Source organism: Lagopus leucura, unplaced genomic scaffold (assembly GCF_019238085.1).
Source record: "Lagopus leucura isolate 7727_CA_CO unplaced genomic scaffold, USGS_WTPT01 Super-Scaffold_100159, whole genome shotgun sequence".
Lineage (NCBI taxonomy): Eukaryota > Metazoa > Chordata > Aves > Galliformes > Phasianidae > Lagopus > Lagopus leucura.
This window is the reverse complement of record NW_024962335.1, coordinates 29,912,756-29,938,788: the sequence shown is the minus strand read 5'-3', so window position 1 is coordinate 29,938,788 and position 26,033 is coordinate 29,912,756. Positions and strand designations below refer to the sequence as shown.

General features: G+C 43.4%; 1 protein-coding gene across 2 annotated transcripts in view; it reads left to right on the top strand.

The window, feature by feature from the left end:
* Window positions 1–16,076: 16,076 nt before the first annotated feature.
* The window catches only part of ITPR2 (inositol 1,4,5-trisphosphate receptor type 2), a 266,121-nt gene continuing 256,164 nt past the window's right edge, over window positions 16,077–26,033 (top strand). For both annotated transcript variants that reach the window (XM_042889533.1, XM_042889531.1), the window contains exon 1: window positions 16,077–16,242. In XM_042889533.1, coding sequence (XP_042745467.1) covers window positions 16,151–16,242 — 92 coding nt within the window. In that variant the 5' untranslated portion in view covers window positions 16,077–16,150. The remainder of the gene's footprint in view (window positions 16,243–26,033) is intronic.

Sequence of the window (26,033 nt, the reverse complement as noted above, 5' to 3'; positions counted from 1 at the left end):
TATTTTTCTTTAAGCTTCATCGCTTTAATATTCTACTTGGTGATGAGAGCAACACAAACATTTATTTTTGCTACCAGGTGCTCATACCCTAAAAACAGCCCAATATGGCAATAAGGAGAGCTATCATCAGAATACCATATGGAAGAAGTACGATTGTCCAATAGTCTCATGGTATGAGGATTGGGGAAGCAGTTTATGCTCCTGTTGGGAATGTTCCATCTGCACTGTGAATATCTCATTTTTTTCTAATAATAGCACAAAATCAGATTAAGTCCTGGGATCACAACAGTAATGTCAGCTTTGGAGTGTATATTTTAAAAAATAAAAAATTCTGTGGTGCACTCCTGTGTAAAGTATCCCTCTCTCACAGAAAGGAAAAAACAAATATTAATGTTGCTCTCACATAGGATTACCCTTGACAAAGAAAGCAGATTGCAAGGCGTTGGATATGCTCCCTCAATAAAAAACATAAGAGTTGCCTTAGATGCCGTGTTGAAAATGAAACGTCTTTTCTTAGTGCTTGGTGGTCTTCAGACCTTCTCACCTTGATGAAGAACGGAGTCTGAATATCTTGATATTGGTTCTTCTCTTAGAAAAGGAGGATCTAAATTTATTCTTTTAAAAACTGATACAGATGAGGATTAAACAGCTCCGTTTATAGTATATAAATTACAGTTCAGGAAGTTAAATAAGTGAGATGATGTTTATCCTTGGGTATCTGACACCTGCCAACAAAGAGCTTTATTTTGAGAGTTTAGGGAGACACTCTCACCTCTGTGCCTGTTTTATGCTTGAGGACTTTTCTCTACCAATGTTTTTTGGACTCTAGCATCCAAACTGGGATTTACTGGAAAAGAGTGAAATGTAGGGAATTTAGCTTTTAAAAATGGATCTGTTTTTTTCTCTTGGGTTGTTCATGTTGTCAGAGATTCTTGTGATGAAGTGTGATGTGGGAAAATGGCCTTTCATTGATTGTATAGTTAGCAGAGCAGAGAAAAATTGCTTTTACCTATGTTGAGGTCAGTTTGAATACTGATGTGTCTGATCTTTTTGTCTGCATTAGCCCAGTTAGTGGTCTTGCCTGTGCAAGCTCAGGACCAGGAGCAGAGCATGGAGAAGGAAAGCACCAGGGGTCACACCAGATGGAAAATGAGAAGTGATAACACAGCAGAAACCACATTCAGAAAGCATCAGGAAAGCAGACTGAGAAAGGAAAAATCATACAGCGGAGTGACAGAAGGCACACCTGCAGAAGCTGCAGCCCTAGTCTGTATTTCTGTACATTTTATTCTGAACGTGGGGAACAAAATGCCTTGTAAAATTAAGCTACTGTTTTCAACATCATAAAATATCTTTTTAAAAAGACCCTTGTGCTTCTACAGAATTTTGTTCTAAACACAGGCAGGTTAAGAAGGGCTTCAGCATTGCTTTTTTTTTTTTTTTTTGCCACCTCTGCTTTTGGTATTGAATGACACAGTTTATTTAATTAAACTGTAGCTATGCTTCTATAATTTGCATTAAAAAGAAAACAAGGGTGTCTCAGTATTAGCAGAGCACCTTCCATGAGAAAGGACAAGCGTGGCAGTTTTGCCTCACAACATAAAGTAGAGTGTGAGCATGTGAGAGACGCCCCTTCCTCTTGCATTCAGACATGGGGGATGTGAGGGCTGCCCAGAACTGAAGCAACTAAATCCAGAGATGGAAGGGCTAATGGAACTGCAGGGCTGGAGTGGGCCAGGCACATGTGCAAAGAAAGCAAGCAGCACCATTCCACTTTCTCCTCAGCCTTTAGCACATCTGGAGAGTTCCCAAAAATCCCACAAGCAATTTTTAGATGCTTCTTTATTAAAACAAAAAGTGGATTTTCTTCTTTGAGGTGGCTGGGATATAAATGGGAGTGCTTTCACTGGGCCAGACTGCTGCTGGGCAGGTGCCATGAATTGTGAACATGTGCCATCTCAAACCAAAACTGGAGGTTCAGTGATCGCCTTGGGATAGCTGGATATAAAGTAGTTCAACAAATGACTGTGTGCAGCTCAGCTAATTCAAATGCTGCAGATAGATGAGAAAATGACTCTGAAAATGATGCAGCAGCATGTAGCAGTTCTTGAAACCAGACCTGTCTATGCACATCCTTGCTCCCAAATACCTATGACCAGAATACTGAAAAAAACTTCTGCTTTGTAATCTCTTGATCTTTCATCTATGTATGTGTTTTTGCTAGTACAGGTAAAATAAAGGTGCACTCCGTGCTCCACATGCAGGGGTGGAACATTGCTGGAGTTTCAACCAAAGTAAACAAGAGATGTTCCTAGGTAATTACAGAGAACATCTTGTCTCTACAGCTAGTTCCTGTGACGTAGCACACAGGGCAGGGAAACTTGCCTTGCCAGGATATCAGCAGTGTTTCTCTTTATTCAAGCAGCAAGAAATTAGGTACTTCAATCTTTGCTCCAACTAAATTCCAACTCAAGCATGAAGGAAAGTGTTGTCTCACTGAGATTTCCAAGTGGTGGTTGTGGTGGGACTGGTTCAGTTGCTGTGCTTTCACAGATTTGTTTTAAATTCATGAGGCAGTTCTTCCCATGCCGCATCTGAGGTTTTAGGTTTGGTCCAGTACCTGTTGGACTGCAGCCTCTGGTACTACTTTATTTCTTACTTGTTGAGTTACAGGAATGATGAAACTACTCCAGCATTTGCTGGATCCAGTACTAGGGATAGGACAACACCTTGCATAAGATGAGAAGTGTCTCCTAGGAGTCCGTCCTGGGACTCCAATGAGGATTTAGGGGACATCCTTCATTTATCAATGACCTAGACTGTGAGACTGAGTGCAGCCTCAGCAAGTCTGTGGACAACACCAAGCTGAGTGGTGCAGTTGGTACAATAAAAGGAAGAGATGCCATCCAAAGAGATCTAGACAAGCTGGAGAAGTGGTCCCATGTGAACCTAATATGGTTCAACGAGTCTAAGTGCAAAGTGCTTGAGTCAGGATAGTCCCAAATATAAATACAGACTGGAAAGAGAACTAATTGAGAGGAGTCCTGCAGAGAAGGACGTGGTGGTCCTGGTGGATGAAGAGATAGAGGTGAGCCAGCAATGTGCTCTTGCAGCCCAGAAAGACAACTGGACTATGTAAAAATAAATCTGGAAAATAGGGCGAGGAAGGTGATAGCCCCTCTCTTCTCTGCCCTTGTGAGGACCCATCTGCAGTACTGCATCCAGGCCTGGGGCTTCCAGCACAAGAAAGATGTAGAGCTGTTGGAGCGGGTCCAGAAGAGGAACACAAGGATACTCAAAGGGCTGGAGAACCTCTCTTGTGAAGAAAGGTGGAGGGTTCTGGGCTTGTTCACCCTGGAGAAGCAAAGGCTCTGGGAAGACCTCATTGCAGTCTTCCAGTACCTCAAGTGAGCTTACAAGAAAGCTGACTACCAAGGAGTGTTGTGTCAGGACAAGGGAAATGGTTTTAAACTAAAAAAGGTGAAATTTAGGTTAGGTATGAGGAATAAATTCTACACTCTGAAGGTGGTGAGGCACTGGCACAGGCTGCTGAGAGATACTGTGGATGCTTCATCCCTGAAGGCTATCAAAGCAAGGCTGAATGGGGCTTTGGGTAGCCTGATCTATTGGGAGGTGCTCCTGCCATTTCAGAGGAGAAACTAGGTGGCCTTCAAGGTCCCTTCCCAAGCCACTCTATGATGATTCTATGATTTCATGTTCTAGTGATGCTTCCCCCCAATGCTTCTCCAGCCTATTTGGAAATCCACGAGTTGGATAAGGTGTCTCTCTTTGCAGTAATTTTCAGTTGGTTTCTGTGGTCTTTTTCGGTCTTCCCCTGAGCCTATGTAAACTTCTGCCACCCACTCTACTCTATGGAGGAGCTCAGCAGATGCATTTCCTGTTATGTGATGGACCACACTGTTGCTTTGTTCTGTGCGTGGCTCATTTGTGTGGCTTCACTCTGCACCTCTCAGTTGTTGCCTTTGCAGAGGCAGTGAAACATCCTAGAAGCTCTGCATGCCACTCCTACAGTAGTCCTGGTAGACTTCTGTAGTCCATATCTATTGTCTTTAAACTTGGAGAATATTTGTGCACTTGGTATTTTTTTTTTAATGAAACCTTATTTATCACTGTTAACATTCTGGGAATCTTTTCAATTCCTAATATATCATTTTTGAATGGAGGGGACAGAATTGCCTCCTTGTGTGAGGTATTGACAAACCTTAGGTTTCTACAGCGGAATATGGCTGCTATCTGGTTTACTCTTCTTTTTTTTTTTTTTCCTCTTAACAGCATAAAGGTGTCAGCACCTAACTTTGTCTACTCCCCTTTGAGCATTACTGAGCACTTGGGATCATGCTGTTGAGGGGCCTGGAGGGACATTTTTCCCTCTTTTAAGAGTTTAGCTGGCTGCACTTCAGGGCAGCTCTCTGGCATGAACTGTTTGACTAAAGACTGGAAGAAACCTCATTTGTCTCCAATGGAGCTAACATGTTGTCACCAATGCAGATGTTATCTCCAAAGAAAGTACAAGTTGGAGGGGATTCTTGTTTCCAGATTTTTCTAGAAATTGTATAATTTCTTTCTTTCTTTTTTTTTTTTTTCCTCTCCCAAAACATGTTTAAGATTTGGTGTTTTGGATAGTCTGGGCAACAAATCTGTGGCTGGAATGTGGCTCCTCAAATGCAGTATTGAAGATTGTCACTGGAGCGTGAGACTGTTTATTTGTCACAGTGCTTTTAGAGGATGTGCAGCAGTAAGAAACTTTTTTGAACGTTCATACATAAACACTGCAAAAAAAGTGCAACAAGCCAAATTATTTTCCACTTCAAGTTGTACTTGCTTCACTTCTTTACTATCTCTAATCCAAGCCATAACTAGCAATGCCTCCCTTAATAACTGTTACATAAAGAGCAGCCACAGCCTGCCTATTCTGCCCAGAGCCTCCTCCGTGCAGGTTTGGAGTTGCCTTCTTACCTTCAGCGGGCTTGGGAGAAAGCCCAGAGACAAGTCCTTTGTGGCCATGGAAATGGCATTGCCAGATGGGGTAATGTGGATCTCAGCAGCAGAGCTGGGATGCAAGTGCTGACGTCAGTGGTGTGGTTGTCAGCAGCTTGTTTGTTATAGCTCACTGTGAAGGCCAAGCAATGAAGATTTAGGGGACATCATTCCGCTTCTTGCCTTATCTGCCCCCTGGTTTCTGTAGTAGTGGATTGAAAATGCTTGTGTGCACACTGCTTTTGGAGAAAAAATAAAATAAAATTAAATCAGTAAACTCAAAATACTATGGGAAAGGCTAGGGAGCTAAATTTACAACTGTTTTGGAGACTTAGGATCTTCTGGGATCTCAACCACCCTCAGGGGTTGATACTAAAAAATAAATTAGTAACGTCATTTTGCAGCAATTACTAACTCTGGCTTTGTTTGCAAGGGGAATTTTGGTTCAAGCCCTTCACAGTGGTGTTATAATGCATAATTATAGGACTTGAGGTGCAGTTACATTGATGCAAATCATCTGGGTGTGTTATCTCTCCATTTAATCAGTGATTTGTTTGCCATTTGAGTAAAGAAAATACTTTGTTTAAAAATGAGTTGAATGTATTTCCAGTAGGAACACCAGCAGGAAATAATGAAATGTAGCTGATTTACTACTAGTTAAAAGTACCCAAGAGCTCCTCAAGAGTAGTTCATTTTACCCGCAGAGCTTTACATAACACACAGTCAGCTAATTTCACACATATTACAAATCATGCATGATTCTTTATGTTCTCTGTTTATGGTCTTTCTCATTAATCTTTAACTTAATTAAAACCACATAAGCTGGTTCCTTTATTTACTAGGTGTTCCCCTTAATTTGAATCCTACTTTTCATTTCTGGGGATATCTTTTGATGTTAACATTACTGTATGTTACTAATCATAGAACGGTCTGGGTTGGGAGAGACTTTAAGATCACAAAGTTCCAACTCCTTGCAGTAGGCAGGGCTGCCACCCACCAGCTCAGGTTGCCCAGGGCCCCATCCGACCTGTGCTTGGAGACCTTCAGGGATGGAGCATCCACAGCTTCTCTGGGCAGCCTGTGCCAGTGCCTCACCACCTTCTGAGTAAAAGAAAAATTCTCCCTAACACCTTATCTGAATCTCCCTTCTTTTAGAATAAAACCATTCCCCTTGTCCTGTCCCACATCCCTGATGAGTAGTCCCTCTCCAGCTTTCCTGTAAGCTCACTTGAGGTACTGGAAGGCTGCAATGAGGTCTTCCCAGAGTCTTTGCTTCTTCAGGATGAACAAGCCCAGAACCCTCCACCTTTCTTCACAAGAGAGGTTCTCCAGCCCTCTGAGTATCCTTGTGTTCCTCTTCTGGACCTGCTCCAACAGCTCTACATCTTTCATCCAGGCCTGGATGCAGTACTGCAGATGGGTCCTCACAAGGGCAGAGAAGATGGCAGCTATCACCTCTCTTGCCTTGCTGGCCACCAATCTTTTGATGCAGCTCAGGGTAGGATTGGATTTATGGGCTGTAAGCTCATGTTGGTTTGCTTTTTTCATCAACCAACACCTCAGAGTCCTTCTCTGCAGGGGTGCTCTAAATCCATTCTCTGTCAAGCCTGTTTTTATGCTTGAGATTGCCTTGACCCAGTGCATGGACTTGCGCTTGATCCTGTTTATCTTCATAAGATTTGCACAGGCCCACTCCTCTACACTTGCAAGGTCCCTCTGTATGAATCTCTGCCCTCTAGGGATCCTGCCACCAAGCTGTCTGTAGCACTCATCTTGCTGCCATCCACAACCTTGCTGAGGCTGCGCTCAATCCCACTGTCCATGTCACTTACAATTTTATTAAACTGTACCAGTCCCAATACTGACCCCTAAGGGCTACCACACTTCAGTGGTCTCCAGTTGGACACTGAGCCATTGAATGCAACACTAGTGTTCTTCTGCACCAAGTTCTGGGATTTTGGTCAGAAAACATAAGTTGTCCTCTTTGTGACTGCTAAGCTGGTGTGTGATGACAGTGTAAAGAAACTTGTTAGCAGATGAGTCTGAACTGAGAACCCATGTGGACTCTGGGACACACCAGTGGGAACTGCAGCCAGACAAGCAACATGAATCAAAGCCCATACGCATGTTGCTGGCATTAAAAAATATGTGCACTTGACTGCCAATTTTTCACAGTCATTTCTTAACCATTCCCTGAATGGTTTACATCCCCTGTATGTAAAGGCTCCTATTGCTGACTGGTCTGAGTTTGCAGTGTCCCACACAGGGGGCTCCTATTGAATGACACTGCTCCATTATGCTGCATCCATGGAATTAGTCTCCCATTCCTCTTTTGCAGCATCAGATAACCACAAAAGAGCCCCAGGCAGCTGAGGTACAGTTGAAAGCATTTCTAGAGGCTCTGGTTACCATAGGAAGCATGTTTTTCTCCTACTTCTCAGACACCAAATTGTTTTGTGCTAAGAAATGAATAGACATCAACAATTCTTTCATGTGAGATATATTTTAGCCTCTACATGCATAATTTCCTTGGAAAAACGTAACTTGTTTAGCCAAGCCTTGGGTGATTGATCATCCATCCATCCTGTGCTGGTGTGGTCGCCTCCCCTTGACACATGTCTTGGGAGCAGCCATTGCTTAGCACTTGCAGGTACTGAACAACAAACATTCAGCAAGTGAGAAATCACCTCTCTTTGTATGTTTATGATCCTGGCAAGAATAGATACCGGTTCCCACAGGTGGAGACAGGGTTGTGAAACAGAGGTGCTAACTCTGCTGATGTCATATAACAGGTGTGACTTTTATGTTTCCCATCTGTTTTCAGCCAGCAGTTTAATGATACTGCAGTTTACTGAGACAGTGCCATCCAGTTACCCAAGTCCTATGCTAAACATATTCATATATGTTTAAAAATTTTTTTCTTATTAGCTAATTCTAATTCTTTCTTTGCCTAGGCTATGTTAACAACATGCAATTATTGTGTGCCCTTAAAAAGCAAAATCCTTCTCATTGGTAGGATAGCTTATCTTCTCTGCTGCTAACTTTTCTTTATTTCACACTAACAGAACAGAGTCAGGGTAATGGTTCTGCTTTTTTAATGCACTCCTTTGTGGTTGCCTACATGTTAGCTAAAATCTAATATCAGAAGTTCAAGCAATATAAGATGCAAAGCATCTTTCAAGAGCTACTGAGAAATAGGAGGTTATTTCACTGATCCAATTTTTTTATAGCACTGAAATGGGATTTTTTTGAATGTGCACAACATTTATCCCTATCATAATACTATGACATTAGAGGAAGTGAAATTGCATGCCTCAGTCTTTCAGGATTCACATGCATGACTTTTATAGTATTTAAGGAAGACATCAAAATGAAGAACAAATTAAAAAAGTAAAAGGAAAGCAAAAAAAAAATAAAATCAACAACTGTTAAGGGAAAAGGCATGGACCTAATGCAGGCTCTTTGGCAGTACCTGCTTTGTGACTCAGGACATATCTTTAGCAAAATGGCAAATATTGAAGTGTGGTGGCAGACAGAGGCAAATGCACAAGGCCTGTAAAATGAAAAGGCAGCTCAAGCATTTCTATGTGTTTTTATTATTGTTTTTTTTAATAAGTTGCAGTTAAAATTTAGTTGTTCATTATTCAGCTGACAAGATTTATTTTTCAACCCACTGCATTCTGGACCTGTAAAATAGGAAAGTTTCCAGTCTGGAGATAGAAATGTGTAGTAATATTTTTGATTATTTCTATAATACCACATACATACATGAAATCTTTTTTTCTAATTCTTCTTATTTTAACTCTTATTTCTGGGGCACAATTGGGTTGAGATGATAGAAATCAGCTAAGAACATGTGGCAGAAGTTCTAAGTCACGGCCTGAACCAGTGCTTGAGCACCTGGTGGGAAGGCAGGTCCAACTCAGGGAAGCTCAGGTGCATGCAATGTACCCAACTGGCAAAAAGGAGTGGAGCCAGGAGCTCTCCTTTCCAGACTTCATTTATGGGTTGGCAGTGGAGGCAAGGATATTTTGCTGGAGATTCCTGCGTACCTGAGGTCTTGAGGAGGTAAGCAGCTTGTTTTTTTTTTTTTTTTTTTAATATATTTTTTATTTCTATTCCTACAGCTGTTGTATTTGACCAAATCCTTACTTGCTGTAGCTTAGGACCTTGCTGTCATTGCTTTGGTTTCCACTGTGTTACAGAATGCATCCATACAGAGCGTTTTCTTCATCCAGGCCTCAAATCAGATTGAAATATGGCTAGCAGGAACCTCAAATCTAGGCCCGTGCTTGACCTCAAAGGCTTCCTACCTATTTGGCATCCCAAACTCCTTACTCGTTTGTACTAGTTGAATACTTCCATAATGTACTGGACAGTAACTTGCAGTTGGGACTGATAGAACTCAAACAGGCTTTTGAAGAATCCAACTCAACAAAAATATGCTGGTCATAAGTAAGATTATGGTGGCTAATACTTTCAAAGAGGATTTCTTGTACTTCCCTATTGCATCATTTTCTAAACAATTTAATCAATATAAATAAAACTCTTCATGATCTGGTTTTTTTGCTTCATAACCAATTCCTCAGGCACATCAGGTATTTTATGTTTTACGAGATGGCTCCTCCCGATTTCCCTAGATTGCTTCTCTACAATGCCAACTACCCAAAGCCTGTTGATCTGTATAGACTTTCCTTATCTGCTATTTTTGGTATTTTCTATCTGAGAGCTATGTTAGATCTGGATTGAAGACCTCGGCCTAGGGTACTGTTGAAGAAGAATGGGTCTCATGACAGCTGTATGACTAAAATAAAGAAAAAGAGTTTTCTTTCTGCTCTGGTAATTTTTCATATGGTTGTGGCAGAGACCTCAATTTATTGTGCATACGTAGTAATACGTCTGGTATCTAAGTGGAAGGAGGCATTTCTTGCAGAAGAGTAGTACTTAATTGTAAACAAACAAAAACCCAACTAACAACAACAAAAGAACACAAAACAAAAAAACAAAACCAAAAGCAACACAACTTTTCAATAGGAGAGAAAAAACACTGAAAAAAAAAAAAAAACTATAGCAACTTAAGGCTTTTTAAGCAGTCCTAAATTACAAAGCTTCCAAAGGAAGCTAATTTGTTCAATTAAACAAAATGTTATCTAGTAATTCTGCTCTATCCACCTTGTAATAGGGTTGGCCTTTCAGCTTGTGATGCAGTATTAAAGATGGCTCTGCAATTAGACACTGTGCTCTGCAGGTGCACTGATTTTCCTATTGGAGAGGTCATAGTTGGGAGTGGGATAGGGCTGAACAAAAAAAAGCAGAAGAGGCAGCTGAAAACGAGGCTATTTATTATTCCAAACAAGGTGTGTTTATCTCTTTGCTTTGTAGAGGAAGGCTTTGCTTTCAGGCAGCCAAGCAAAAAAGAAACCCCAGGAGACAGTGCGCAATTAACAAGTCTCCGGGGGCTGGCAGTGAGTTCTGCAAGGCTGAAAGCAAACTTGGTGTAACTGTTGGCACTCAATCCACACGGGAATAGTAAGTTCATTTTTGTGTGCTTCCTGGTGCTTGCTCTGTGGCTGTGAGCTGATAGAAGGCAACGCTTCAACTTCCTGAACTCTCCAAATAAAGCATCCATTCTGGATAGAAGTTTTCAAAGAAAGAAACACTGTACTTTCTGCTTCAGTCGAGCTTTCATATTTGGCCCTATGAATGAACAACTTTGGTTGTTAAACTGCTGAAAACTTATTTCAGAAGGCTTGAATTTATCACAAGTAAAATTATCTTCAATTGAATGGCTTGGAGCAGCTCTCAGAAATTTATTTACATAGCTGTTGTACTGTGTCACAGTTTGAAGGGCACTCAGGCTTCCTCTTTAATCTAAATTTCCACTTAAACAATTAATTCACAAGTAACTTCAGTTTTCATTATTTCTGAGTTTCATTCAAGAGATTATTACAGCAAACCAGCAATTATTTAAATTCTTGAATTAACACATATATTAGCTCTTATAAAGTGAGCTGTAAGAAATGGCAAGTGAGCCCTGTTCCTGTATGTATCTCAGAGTGTGAGTGTGTGTGCATGGATAGTGATGATGCAGAGCTCATTCCTGTGCCCAGGGAATAACCTCACAAGATCATCTGCGAGAGATGTTTGCTTTCAGGACCACGTCTCATGTCAGGAAAAATGTTTGCTTTCAGTGGAAAGACTTCTGTAAAACTAGGTGTTAGGAATTTAGCCATGGCTCCCTAGTTGTACTATAACAGGTTGAATAAAGTGGGTAGAGCAGCAATGAGTGCTCTGTGTTCCGTTTTTACAATCTCGGTCAAATACAGTTAATTTACGTGATTCACGAGACTTCTCTTGTTACCAAATCACATTTCTCTTTGTCAGGCCTTTTTCCTTCCGGGTGTGTGTGTGTGTGTGTGTGTATATTTAAATTTTCATCAGACGCTTGATATTCTGTTCTGTATGGCACCATCACCAATGGATTGTTTCAAACAATGGCATAAAGAGTTAACTCCTGTGATGGGGGAAAAAAGGCAAAAAGAGTGCCCACAGCTAGCTAACTATCAAGAAATCATCTAGTACTTGGCATTTACTATAGGCAAAGTAAAACAAAGAACTAGCAGCAATAAATCAATTCTTGTGTACGGGTGTTGTCAAAATAGGCTGTTCTGGCTCTGTCTGATCCATTCTTAGGCCAATAAGGCTGTCTTTTATACTTCCAAATGTTTTGAAATGCCTCTGTGCTCAAAGAAGATCTAAGCTGTCTCAAATACAACCATCCACAAGGTAATGGGGTGTCTCCAGTTTGTGTGAGAAACTTTATCAGGTGCCTTGAAAGCCAAGCATTCCTCAAGTATGCTGTAATTATACATTGCTTGTGATTATGGCATAAAAAGTACTCCAGCTACTGTTAGGCTCTAAGATCAGAGCTGGGTTTTAAATGCTGAAATGTCTGCAATGGGCTACCTTTGTTCTTTTTTTTTCTTCTTTACATTAGAAAAATGAGAAACAAAATCAAGGCTTCGGATCCAAAGATACTGGGTTTTGGCCTAGTTCCACCCATAGCTATTATACTGAAACAGTTCAAGGCATTCCTCTCTTCCCACTGCTCTCCTGCAGCTGGAAAACACTATATGCTGCTTTCATGAAAAGAAACATCAATGACACTGGTTGTATATGCCTCCCCCTTGGTCCAGTTTGCTCTCACTGAAGTGGCCTGTACATCTGTAACCTCATACAAGAGAGAGGTTGTACGGGAGTGAGATTTAAAGCAGCGTTCAAATCTGTGAAATACTTGGTCAGTGTCAGGATTTCCTCTGTTCATATAAGATGAACAGGAAATTCAGAAGTCTTTGTATTTTTATTTCTTTTCTACCCTTCATCTCTTAAGAGCATGTCAGCCTATCTAAATGATGACTCATTTCTTCATTTTGACTTAAAAGTAATTCCAATATAGTGCATGTTCACATCTAAAGCAGATAATCAAATGCTGCAATAGGGTACTTTTATTGACTTTTCTTTGGATGAACAGCATCTCCTCTGTGCCTCAGCACTGCCATGAACAGCAAAATCAAGGATGCAGAGATCATGATAAGACTTCCCTTTATTTAAAAAAAAAAAAAGTCAAGTATTTAAAAACAAAGATTTAATTTAAGAGTGCTGCTTCAAAAGCCACTAAAAATAGATTCTCTGAAAATAAGTAATAGGCTTCAAATGCAAGTTGAATAAGGAAGACTTCTTCATTTCCATGACAGAGAGCAGAGTTTGCACAGGGGCAATATGTCAGCATCAGGCAGTGATTTCTTCAGCTGGATACTTTTGAATGGAGAAACCTGTAAGCACAACTTGGGACAAAAGATTACTGGAGATAACAATCAGAAAGCATACACCATATCACAGAATGGCTTGGTTTGGAACGGACTTTGAAGATAACCCAGTTCACCCTGCCCTGCTATGGATGGGATTGCCATCTGTTAGATCAGGCATCCCAGGGCTCCATCCACTCTGGCCCTGATTTTCTCCAGGGATGAGGCATCCACAGCTTCTCTGGGCAGCCTTTGCCACTGCCTCACTACCCTCTGTGTAAAGAATTATTCCGATTAGGAATTGAGAGATCTCTTTTACTCTAAAACCATTCTCCCTTGTTCTATTGCTGTGTAAAATGTCTTGATTATAAGCTCCTTTTAAGTACTAGAAGGCTGCAATGAGGTCTCCCCAGAGCCTTCTCTTCTTCAGGATGAACAGGCCCAACTCTCTCAACCTTTTCTCTCAGGGGAGGTGCTCTGGCATCCTTGTGGCTTCCTTTGACCCATTTATTGTGCTGGGCCTCCCAGGCCTGGATGTAGTTCTGCAGATGGGTTCTCAAGATGGACCCTTGGCAAATACCAGTCATAGAATCACAGAATTGCTCAGGTTGGAAAAAACCTTAAAGATCACCAAGTCCAACTGCTACCTCATTCACCTGGACATAGATCCATTGACCCAACAGTCACCTGGCTGTGATTGTCCAGCTGATTCTTTATCTCTAGATCAGAGAGATGTGGATAAAGATGTGATCTGGACCCTGAGAAATTCCATGCAGCTATTCATTCAGCTGGTCCAATTTAATGTCTAAAGAGTCTCACCTTTGCTCTGCAACTAACTGCGAATTTAGAAACAGAAGTAGAAATACTTATATTGATAAACCAATTTGGTTTATTTCTGCTCCAAAGACAAATTTAGCAGTGTTCCATTTATAATCTTTGACCATGCTTTATTTTCTTCTATGTATACTTTGTTATGACAAAATCTCTTTCATCTTAATAAAATGTTTACAGATATTATCTTCATAAAACTAACACTCAGTGACACACGAACATTACTTTAAATAAAGTAGGCTTAATGCTTGTTGAAAATGCTGGAGAAGCATTTGTCAAGCTGAAGTTTCCTGTCTGCAAGGAGAGGATCAGCAAAGGCTCCATTGCACACCGGTTTTAGATCTAGCTGAGGACAGCAGAAAAGTGCTTGCTTATTTTCAGTATACAAATCTAGTAACTTTACTGAGATTGTTGGACTGTTTCAGTGATACGGGTTTAAAATGAAGTGTTTGCTCAAATACTTGACTGCCTTTTGAATCTGACTGTTTTTTCCCATGAAGAGGGAAAAACCTGCTGCTTTCATACAGCTCATTTCTAGATAATAGCCATCACTGCTCAGAAATGGATCGAGATTTATCATCAGTAGGCCAGGAGGAGGTAGTAACAGCTTTTGGTGGTAAGTGCATTCCAGCTGAGTAAGGATGGAGGGATGCAGTAGAATGCAGCCTGGCCCTGGCATACCAGGGAGAAAAGAGGCAGAGAAGATGAGGAGTTATAGGGCTTCTGTCAGTTGGAGCTTTGCCATGGAAAGTACATGCTGAAAATTTCCAAAAATGATTCTTTTGTAATGCTAGAACTCAGTTGTCCCACACACATGCACAGCTGTTGGGGTACAGCCCAGGTATACTGTCCCCAATCTGTGTGTATCAGCTACCAGTGGATGTTTACATGGGTGGTATAATTCTGGCCTCTCCTGTGTCACCCCATCTGGGCAGCAGCCCTCATAGAATCATAGAATGGCCTGGGTTGAAAAGGACCACAAAGATCATCTAGTTTCAAACTCCCCCTGTTATATGCAGGTCCAACCACTGGACCAGGCTGCCTAGAGCCACATCCAGCCTGGCCTTGAATGCCTCCAGGGATGGGGCATCCAAAACCTCCTCGGGCAACCTGGTCCAGTGTGTCACCACCCTCTGTGTGAAAAATTTCTTCCTGATATCTAACTGAAACCTTCCCTTTTTCAGTTTAAAACCATTCCCCTTTGTCCTATCACTATTCCCATTTAAACAGTTCCCCCCTCTTGTTTACACGCTCCATTCAAGGTATTGAAAGGCCACAGTGAGGTCTCCCTGGAGCCTTCTTGTGTCACCACTGTGACTCCCATTTTCTTCCTATGTCACCTCTGCTGCTGTCAGTGGGCTGGCACCTACTGCTCAGGTTGTTGTCCCCAAAGCCTGAGTCTGTCATCCTTTTCACACTGCTCTGCCACCATTCTCATGCTCAAGAATTTCCTTGGTCCCTTCTGTCCTGGGTGATTCCAGCCAACTGCGTGGCTTATGCAGGGCACCTCACCTGGTGTCCTGAAGATAAGAAGTTCAGTTTCTTTCTTAGAAATGTTTTAATCATTGTAGTTATTCCAGGAGACTGAAGGAACCTGGGAAGCTGTAAGATTTAGGGCCTATGTGCTCATATGTATTTCCGTAGGCAGAATGCAGGCTTAGGTCTTGGATGGCATTGCTGGTGGCTCTGCATGCTGCTGGGTACAAAAAGGAGACAAATGTGGAATGCTTAGCATAGGAGAGCAAGAGGGGTAATAGAATAGCATGATAGGCTTTTCTGGGCAGAGTAGATGGTAAAACTTTTTTTTTTTCTTCTAACTTTAATGTCAAGACTCAGCATTTCTGGTGCCAACAGTATTTGCTTGGAGTAGAAGATAACGCTGGAATCTGTGAGTGTGGGACATGAAATACAAGCACCGTGCTCTCAGCTTAGTCCTCGTTTTGCAGCAACCTGCTTGTTCCCGCAGCCGGATTCACATTCCTAGTGTGAGATACAAGAATAGTACTTGGCCAGGCTACTTGATCGGGTGAACTGTTGTTTCTTCATAGTTCCCAGCTATCTGTTGAAAAAACACAGCGGCTGACCGGTGCTGCTGGTGTGCGTGCCTGAAATTAGAGTTGTAGGGAAAGTATGGGTGCAAGAATTCACGTTCCTGAAGTTTGAGCCACAGAAGTAAGCATGCCACCAAGCCCCAGCAGCAACGCGCCGGGCGCCTCTCTGCGCCGTGGCAGCCTTGCAAACCTCGGCCCCAGGCCCCGCTCTGCCCCGAGCCCGGCGGGCGGCCATGTGGAGAGGCCGGGGCGGGCCGCCGCGAGGGGCGGGAGGCGGGCGGGAGGCGGCACGGGGCGGGCGGCGGGGGGCAGCGGCGCCGCGCTCCTGTCAGCGCCGCAGGAGCCGCGGCCGGGCCCGCGCTCGCCGCCGTTCCGCCGCGCTCCTCCGGCCTCCCCCGGTGTCGTCTGGCTTCGAGGAGGGTGGGAGTGGTGGCGGAGCGCGAGATGAACGGAGAATGAGGCAAAATGTCTGAAAAAATGTCCAGCTTTCTGTACATCGGGGACATCGTGTCCCTCTACGCCGAGGGCTCCGTCAACGGCTTCATCAGCACCCTGGGGTGAGTGCGGGGCGGGCGGCGGCACAGGAAGCGGCCGGCGGAGAGCGCTGCCAGCCCGGCGCGGCGCTTGGCGGAGCGCGGAAAGTAGGAAGTGCGGAGGAAGAGAGGGGCAGCGGGGAGCGCCAGCGGCCCGGCTCCGCGCAGCCGGTTCGGCTCGGCTTGGCTCTGTCCGGCGCAGCCCACCCGGAGCGTCCCGGCCTGAGTGCCGCGTGTGCGCCGTGTTCGCGGCTGCAGTGCTTCTTATTTATTTATTTATTTAATAACTTATTTCTAACTGTTATTATTTTTAATTTTGGTATGCGCGTGATTCGCTGCAAAGGTGAGAAAGGACAAAAACTTGAGAGCGCTTTGCTGCTCTTTAGTTGAACAGCGTGCCCCTCCTCGTTCGTGTTCTGGCGGGGTCTTCCCTGCAGTGGGTGATAAACAGCTGCTCGTAACCACATACTCCGTGCCGTAGGAGTGTTGCTTCCACGAGCTGCATTTCCTCTGTGCAGGATGGAAAGATGCAGTGCTGCCCCTCTCCTGCTTGCTTGGGGTTCTATGCGTGCTTTTGATTGCCCCTTGGGATCCCGCACAGGGATGTGCCTCCAGAAGCACACTCGTCTTGTTCTTTACCCATGGCACAGTGTGGCTGCAACAACAGCCCTGAGGGGTCCCACTGATGTAGGGTCCCAGTGCCTGGGTGCCACATCCAAGGTGAGCGTGTCCCTGAGCATGCCCGAACTGCATGCTGATGGGGTGGATCAAAGTCATTCTGTCCACAAGGCAGCTGAAGCCTAGGTTTAACAGCAGTTTTTGCTTGTCAGACATCAGCTGTACCTTCAGAACTACCGCTAAGCAAATGCACTCAGTGAAGTCAACCCTTGGTTCGTGAGGAGTGTGCGGCTCCTGTCACTGAGCTCCTGGTGCCCTTGAGGCCCGACAATGGGGCTACAAGTGGGAGTAGTGTTAGAATAGCAGCAGTGACTGTGGTGGTACCTGCTGTGGTACCCTTACTGGGAGGAAGCAGGCGCCCATAGTAGTCTATATTTTTTTCTATTTTTCCTATCCTTGCATGCGATCATTTCATGTTAACAAACATTTTTCTACGGTTTGTTCCTCTGTTTGTTAATTCCATACCTTTTCTATCTGTGACTCTGTAATGTGTCTCACGTCTCCTTTTATTTTGCTGACTCTTGTAATTTTAAATCCTGTCTGAAAATGTTTGCTTTCTGCAGCTGCTAACCACTGGCTGTTGTTTCTTATTCCTCTAGCCCCTGCTTCTCTGTTGGCACGGTTTGTTGTTGAGTAGTTGGTCTCTGTCTCACTGTTGCATTCAGTTACCTGGTGGCTTCCGAGCCTCTTGTCTCCAGGAGCCAGGACGGAGTGTTCACCCCAGCTTTATGGACAGGAAGCCAAGGCTGTGGTCTGCCTGTGGTATGGGGGATCTCTTCTGCAGAAGTTACTGAGCCTAAGCTAATGCGCTCACTAACACCTCTCCAGGTTTTTCTGTAATAAAAGCAAGCTGACCCAGCTGGAGGACACCTCCAGGATGAGGCAGGTTATGTGTGTGTGTCTCTCCTTCAGGGCTTCAAGAAGACAAGGCAGCTCTGGCAGCTTCTCAGCATCCTGTGTTCCCAACATCCAAAGATGGCTGTGGTTTGGAGCTGAGGAGCTTGAAGGCCCCAAAGGAGAAGCGAAGCTGCCAGTGGAATACTCCCATGCCCTCTAAGTGGGAGCGCTGACCCTCTGCTGGTGGTGCAGGAGTTGAGCAGATATTGAAGGTGCTGCGAGGTGCTGTTACCTGTGCCAGCCAGCGCAGTGACTGCTTTTGGGCTGGCTGCAGCCAGGCAAGAGGCAAACACCGTTTAGTCCAGGGAAGAAAGCAGCAGTAAGTCCAGGAGAGAGCTTTGCCCAGCTGCACATTTGCTGGGCATGTGTGGCTGGAATGCTTACTGCAGGTCCTCTGCTCTGCCAGCATCTGTGTGGAGATGTCCCCATCTTGCCAACGTCAGGGAGAGGAGGGCAAACCAGCTTGTGGCTCGCACTCTGCAGTCCATCAATCTCCTGTAATTGCAAGAACTTTAAATTCAGCTTGAATCTAGTGGCTCTGTAGCAGGGAAAGAGTGCTGTTTATTTTAAGCTGTCAAAGGCTAATTGTTTCTTAAACAAAGCATGTGTGAGGCCACGCTATAAATAAGGTAAAAAGCTGCACACAGCACCTCTCCAGGCTGGGGAGACCCATGTATAAGTGGCATTATTCAAACAGATTAGAACTGAGGTGAAGATCCAGGCAAAGGCTGGGTTTCGTGCGTAGTGGAATATTTTTTGCTTGCTTGCTGATGCAGAATTGGTCATGTGCTCAGTTTTCTTCATGAAACTTAAATCCAAAGGAAGGATGAAGTTGAGCTGTGCAGATTGAGTTTAGGCTCTGCTTAATACCTGCTGGAGCATGAGTATGGGAACCTTCCTGCTGAGCAGGGAGGAGGTTTGGTGGTCCTCCCTTGTTCGGCATCTGGGGACCAGGGCTCCTTGCCCCGTGTCTAGATGAGCATGCCCAGGGGTGCTGTGAAGGCAGCAGTGCCTCTGCACACCTCTGGCTGCAAAAAAAGGTTTTGGGAGTAGCTGGGACAGCGAGGTTCTGGGAGTAGGACCCAAAAGGCTGGGCACTTCTCTGGGCTGAGAGAAACCTGCCTTCCCATCCTTGGCGCAGGGCTTTTGTTCTGTTTACTATAAACAGCTGTTGAGTGAGGTACGGGGCGAAGGCTCTGCTGTCAGATGTGATCCCATAGTCAGAAGAGGAAACTGAATGTCTGTTCCACATCTCGAGACAGTGCTGGCTGGGGGCAGGGGCAGGGAAGTGAGGCAGCACGCTCCTAACTCTTCCTCTTTTTTTAATCTGTAGAATAGGTTTGTGGTGAGGTTTTGAAGAAGAGGCATGAATGCCTCTTCAGAAGGATGTTGCAGGCTGTAAATTCAAGTGAACAGGAGCACTTCTGGGACATCTTGGAGAGGCTTTTAAAGCTCAACACTCTCTGTTGGATGCTGCAGGCTTCAGATTCCTGGGGTACAGAGGTTCAAGCAATTGCCTGCACTTTTTTTTTGTTCTTTGAGTTGGGGTTTATTCTGGATCTGGGTGCTTCTCGGAGATGCTGGTGATGTGTAATCTGACTTTTCCAATCCCGAAGCTTTGAGATGTTTCTTTTTCTCTGCTTCCTTTTTTAAAAAAGGAGAATGTTTCTGTGTATACAAACTGTTCATCCTTCACAGTGTTTGGAAAAAGGAATTTGCACCCATGGGTAATTTTTCTGCCATTTCAAAATATGTTTTGTACTGGATTACCGAATAACACTAATAGCTTTTTTCTTCCTCTCTCATTTTTACACCCCTAGAGCATGTACAGCTCCTGTACAGTGTGAGGTTTTATGTCCTAGAGGCAGTATGTGGCAGAGCCAGGTGATGGATCCGGGCATCACAGGTTCTCTTATAGTGGTGTCTGAGCCTTGGGACCACCTTCCCAGTGCTTTGGCAGTAAGTGTGGGCACTGATGTGTGCCGGGAATTGGAGCTACCGCTAATCACCTTTCTGTACAATGAGAGGAAAATGTGTTCTCAGTTGGGGAGGCGGAAAAGCAGTAAATATCCACAAAAGCCAGCATCAGCTGCTGGGAAGTTTGACAATGGGGCTGCCGGTCACTGAGAGTAGCTGTGTTTCTGGCTCACCTCTGCACAGCTGCTGCGTTGCGGGGCCATAGAGACCTCACTGAATGTGGTTAATGGGGGATGCGGCGGGGGCTGCCTGCTGGGTGGTGTGAGCATTTCTAATGAGCAGTAAAAAGAATCTGTGATTTCATAGATCCACAGAATATCCTGAGCTGGAAGGGACCTGTAAGGATCATCAAATCCAACTCCCAGCTCGTTTTCTTCAGTTTAGCACTCACTTGTCTCAGGCAGCCTCTCTCACTTGACTGAACTTTTTTTTTTTTTTTTTTTTTTAATGAATTTGAGATGAGTATCGCAGTTTTATTAGGTTTTGCCACTAGGCTTTAGTGCATTAGACGTCTTACTAAATTTGGACTTGATGCTGACAGCATCAGTCATGTTTTGTGAAGAGATGAGGTTAATTAGAAAGTGAGCAGTATAAACCAAATTATTGGAAATACCACAAAGGCTAAAATAGAATCACAGATCCATAGAATTGTTTGAGTCGGAAGGGACCTTTAAAGGTCATCTAATCCAACTCCCCTGCAATGAATAGGGATACCCACAGCTAGTTGAGGGTGCTCAGAGCCCAATCCAACCTGAGCTTGGATGTCTACGGGATGAGACATCCACCACCCCTCTGGACAACCTGTTCCAGTGCTCAACTACTCTTATCATTAAAAAAAAAGAAACAAAAAAAACCCACAACAACTTTAAAAATATGTTGTCTTATTGGCCTCAGAAATGGTGCTAAGAGAAAAGATATAGTTACTGATGATGCTACAACACGCCAGTGTAATATTTTCTGAAGTGTACTTTTTTTTCCCCATCCTTCTCTTATACTGCCTGAAATTGTAAGCTATGGTTGAGGAGCACTGTATATGTCCTTTAATTAACGGCAAATTTTTCTTGCCAGGTGACAAAATGTAATTAGTGAGGAGAGAATAAAAAGCTTGAAGAAAGTGAAAGTGGCATAACTGGAATCACCATAATTTAATTCTGATACATACAGAACATAGTAATATGTGGAGCAGGGAGGGAAGCTGAATTTCCTCTTTCCTGTGGGCAGAAGCACTGCTGCATTTTGCTACAGAGGTGCCTTATCCTCTTGATGAAACCTCTCAGTTTGATTCTCTGTCTTAGTATCTTTTCTGCTTTGCAGGCTTAGTGTTTTCAGAAATACCTTTTCTTTGTCATCATCCTAGTGCAAAAGCACCAGTCTGAATTCTGCAGCTACTTTCCATGTCTGCTGATGCAACCGAGAACACAAATTGGCTCGTTATGGGCCACTTTGCAGCTACACTATTTTTTTTCTGTGATAACTTTTTAATGCATGAGCTATATTATATATGTTGTTAAATATCTTCATTGACTATATAACAAATACCACACAAGCAGAAATATATGAATACAAATCTGTGTCTTGCCTGCCTTGCATTTCAATACATGTATCAAAGCTTATCTCCTCTGCAATTATCCCCTCGCATTAACAACTGGGCCCTGCTCCAACTTTGCTGCTTCTAATGAACTTATTTGGATGCTCATCCCAAACAACAGTGCCACCTTTAAATAAACAATGGCACGGGGCTTCCCACAAAGCACTCTTGTGGGAATGCAGCAAGTAAGGATCCTGGGGGAGGCGGCTTCTTCCAGGCATGTTGCCTGCGCACAGAGCACAGCTTGAGTGTGAAGGAGCGCAGGAGTAGCTTTAATTACAGCCTTACGATTAATAAGGCTGTATGCTGAAACGTAATATCCTTGGTTCAAAGAGTTCATTATCAAAGGACAAACAGAAGCGGAGAGTGAAGTGAGCGTAGGGTAAGAGCCAATTGATTTAAAGTAAAAGTGAGTTTACCCCTAAGCTGTGTGTGCTGATAGAAATAAAAGGAGACTTAATTTTAAGTGGAGACGGCTGGTGTGGGTGTTAAAGCTTCTGCAGTTCTCGACAGGGCTGTGTGGGAAGCAGTCAGTAAAGAGGGAAGATTGTTTAACAACTTGTATGACTTTAATCTGTATTGAGCTGCCTTCTGCGTAATGAGAAGCTTAGCTCAGCACATCCAATCAGGGGCGCCCTATGTTTTGAAAGTGCCCTGGTAGGAAGTATGGGCTCCATCTGCAATTGCTCCGGTGAGGGGCACTCACACCTGTGGGCAGCTGGCTTGCACTGGGCCTTACATTCCGCAGTGCCAATGGCATAGGTACTGCTGAGCTAAGTGGTGAGCCACGGGCCCACGGCTGTTGGATTTGCTCCTGGTGCATGTGGGGGTCTGGTGTCTGCTTGTGCTGGAGAGCCTGTAGGCTCTTGTCCTTGTCCTATAGGAAGAGAGGAGCAGCGGAGTTCAGGTGTGACTGCGATGCATTAGATGAAGGGTGTTCATAGAAAAAATGAGGAAAGGAAATTGATCGTTCAGGATTTTGCTTTGTTTCCTTGTCTGTGTTTTATTTTGTCACTTATTTGAAGATGACTGTTTTAACATAGGGTCCTTACATGGTCCTTACAACTGGTTCTTTCAAACCTTCACTTACGTTATTTTAAATCTGATACCTTCTAAGTACTGAACAGCCAGCTCCACATGTACATTCATGTGCAGACTTTGCTCATTGTATGCCCTCGATCCTACTGTTTGCAGTGGTGCTGTGCCTTGACTTCTTCTACTGAGGGAGACGTGCCCGGGGATGAATTTTTTTGTGTGGAAAGTTTCAGATGAAACAGCAGGAACATTTCTGTGAACAGGATAAGTAAAAATCTATTGGTTATCCCTGACTTTTGGTAAAGAAAGATCCTACAGAACTGTGTGGAGAGCTGCCTGGAGTGGCAGTGCAGCCGTGAGGCCTGCTCCTCCTCCTGCATGGCAGACTCCTCTTCCTCTGCTCCTCTTAATGTTGGCCTGGCTTTTGGAGGCACTGAGATGGAGAATGATCTTACTGGGACTGCTGTGACGCTGTGGGCTGTGCTGGCAGCTGCCCCTGGCCATTATCCCATCGTAATGGCTTTGGAGTTAGCAGCTCCTGCTCTGCTGGTTCTGTGCAGCTTCGCTCTTTGGCTTAGGGTGAGGTGGTAGAGAAGTCAGAAGAGCAAGATGCAGGCACCCTGAGTGCATGGGCAGTTAGGTGTGTGTGGTGGGGCAGGGACTAGTGAGTGTGCTCCAACAGGCAGAATCTGTTGGAAAGAAAGTGGAAGTGAACAGAAACATAGGAAGGACAGTTGCTGAGGGACCTGCAGTATCCCCTGCTATTGGAAAGTAGCTTTGAAAGCTACTGGTAAATTGTCTTATTTATTTTCAGATTATTCCACATAGAAGCAAGCAGCCTGATGCTGCTGTTGCATGGTTTGCTGTTTCAAATGGTGGAAGTCTGTGCTGAGGCTGGTCTGGTCTCAGTCAACTGAATATTTGATTTTATTTTTTCAGAGCTCTTGGTATTGCTTGGGAAAATACATAACAATACTGCTTACCCTAGGAGAATGACTGGGTTGCAAAATCAATCCCTCAGGATAAGAAATAGTAGGAATAGTTTTTAGATTGCCTATCGTACCTTACACAGTTCACTTTAAAAGCACAAAGCAGCCCTTAATGACACAGTCCCATTCCATATTTGCAGTGTATGGCAGAGTTGTTACCAAAGCATTGGACATCATGTGCACTTAGCAATTAAAGCTATACTTAATGAATTCCTGTAATCTTATAGATAACAAGTTTAAGACAGTTCATTTGAAATGCCCCTTTAGGTTGATTGCTACCATGTGACAAAAGGCATAGGGTTGAAATTCGTTTGAAATTACCTGGCAGAGAAGGCTAGAAAAGTATTGAGGTGTGGCTGTTGTAGTTTGACATTGCAAATTGAACTTACTGCAGGAGCCAACGTTAAAACAGTAACCAAGCTTTTCTTCTTTGACCTCTTGCAGATAAAAATCGATGTCACTTAAAAGCAAAACAAACCCTGAAACTGGAGCTTTTCGTATGAATCACAAAACACAGAAGCTTGTTATGATCCAACGCTTGAACTTGTTATCTTGATTTTCTTTTAGAGGCTTGTTTGAATTTCAAACAGTTTTTTTTTTTTTCCTGAGCCTGACATATGTAAGTTAATGAGTGTTGCAGAGGCAGCTGAAAGCATGCAGTTGCAGAATAAGAAAACAGCTGCTGAAACTCACAGTAAGCCCCAGACTTTTACACCAAAGGCCCACAGTTAACAGACAGAAACTCAGCTTATGGGCTTTTCTTTTCTTTACTTGTGCTAGCATTCCTCCCCGCCTCTTCGCCTTGCCTGAGGTGCAAGCTGGAGCCCAGCAGGCACAAACCACCAAGGAACCCTGCAGGACATGTCTCGTTTTGCTGTGGGGAGTTTCGCCTGGCTCCAGACCACATCTGCCTGTGAAATTTTGGGTAGTTTTTCAATCTTGAGCTATGCAATTTGGAAAGTTTAACTTGTCAGCTTTAGGGGGCAGCTGTATTGAGCATGACAGGTGTAGTTTTATCCAAATGCAGTATCTGGGATTATTTGTGAAGTCCCAACTCTCAGGGCTCTATGAATTTTGGGTATTCTAAACTTATATTTAAACAGAAGTGAATTGTTCTCCCTCAAATGGTCACACACACACACACACACACACACACACACACACAAAAGGTGTGTACGAAGTGTCCCGAGTTTAGTAGTGATTTCCTTCTTCTGCCTTTGTATCAGGGCACATGCTTTGCAGGTGGGGGTCTCACTGCACCTGAGACTGGAGCACTGCTTTAGGCATGACCTTGTTGATCTCATTTAAAGTTCACTGAGCTTGGAGATCTGTCAGGCCGTGCAATTGTTCCAGATAACTGAATCAGTGTTCTTTGCTAAAATATTCTCAGTCACCTTTTATGCCTGGTTAATATTTTCTTAGTGTTCAGAAACAATAAAAAAAGCTGCAAACAAAACTAATAGATTGAGTTAAGACTATCAGTTTTGAAAACACTAGGAGCAGATCTTTCTAGTTATGACTGGTGAAAAATGTAAAAATACATCATTAAGCAAGCTCCATTTTTTCTGATCAAAGAATAGAAGTTGTGAGGCTACTTGTTAAGTTAATGTTGTTTCCTTCGTTTAAAAAAATCAAACATCTGTGCCAAGTGAAAAAGGTTAACTGCCTGTTAATAGTATTAACTTTGACATCTTGGGCAATTTCTGGCCTTGTTTATAATTTTCTTCCGAGATAGCTTTTACTTTACAGCTTCAACTGAGTTTGATGTCCTTTCCTTGCAATCTGTCATGTTTGCAATCTGTTCATGTTGTTGTTGGTCCACAGACTTCACTCATATTCCAGATTGGAAAAACAGGGTGCAGTGAGCTTGACTCTGCAGACAGCTGGAAAGTTGAAGCTAAGCGAAGAATTCTGTGAAATTTCATTGCTTTAAAATTGGTATATAGAGAAGAAATCAGGTTTTCTGATGTAAAATTCAGGTTGGACGATGCCTGTAGTGCTTTTTAGATTGAAGACAGAACTTAGTAAATTTAGCTTTGACGTTAAACAGGCATTATAAGTATTGAGCTGCTGTAATAAATATTTTGGGTTTTCTTGTTAATGTCACAGCAGAGAAGTGGAACGTTGCAGTGAATACTGAAAGTTTAAACTTCAAATGAAATTTTCAAGTATCTTTGTATACAGGATTATGTGTCATTGCTGTCATAGCATGCTGTTTATAAAGTCTGTTAGAATACAGAGAAAAAATAGCCTTTAAATGATAAAAGTACGAAACTTACAGAATTTAGTGGTTATTGATTCTGTTTATTTTTAAGTAAGCAGGTAACGATTTATTTCCATAGGTGTGGTTGGCAGTTAGTTATGATAATATATATACTTTTGCTGAGAAACAGTAATCAACAAAATAGGAGCCAAGATCCATGACAGGAGGCCCTACACCTGAACATCTGTAGGCTTAAAAAAGGCAAATACGTTATGAAACAATTAATAACAGGATACCAATTGAACAATATCCAAGTTGAGATTTCTGCTTCCTTGGGCGACCTCTCTAGGATTACTTGAGGATAAATGAGAATTTGGCCATTAAGTCACCCAGAAGCACTGCTATGCAACCTGGGCAACTGAAGGATTCAGGTTAGAGGTGAGCTTGG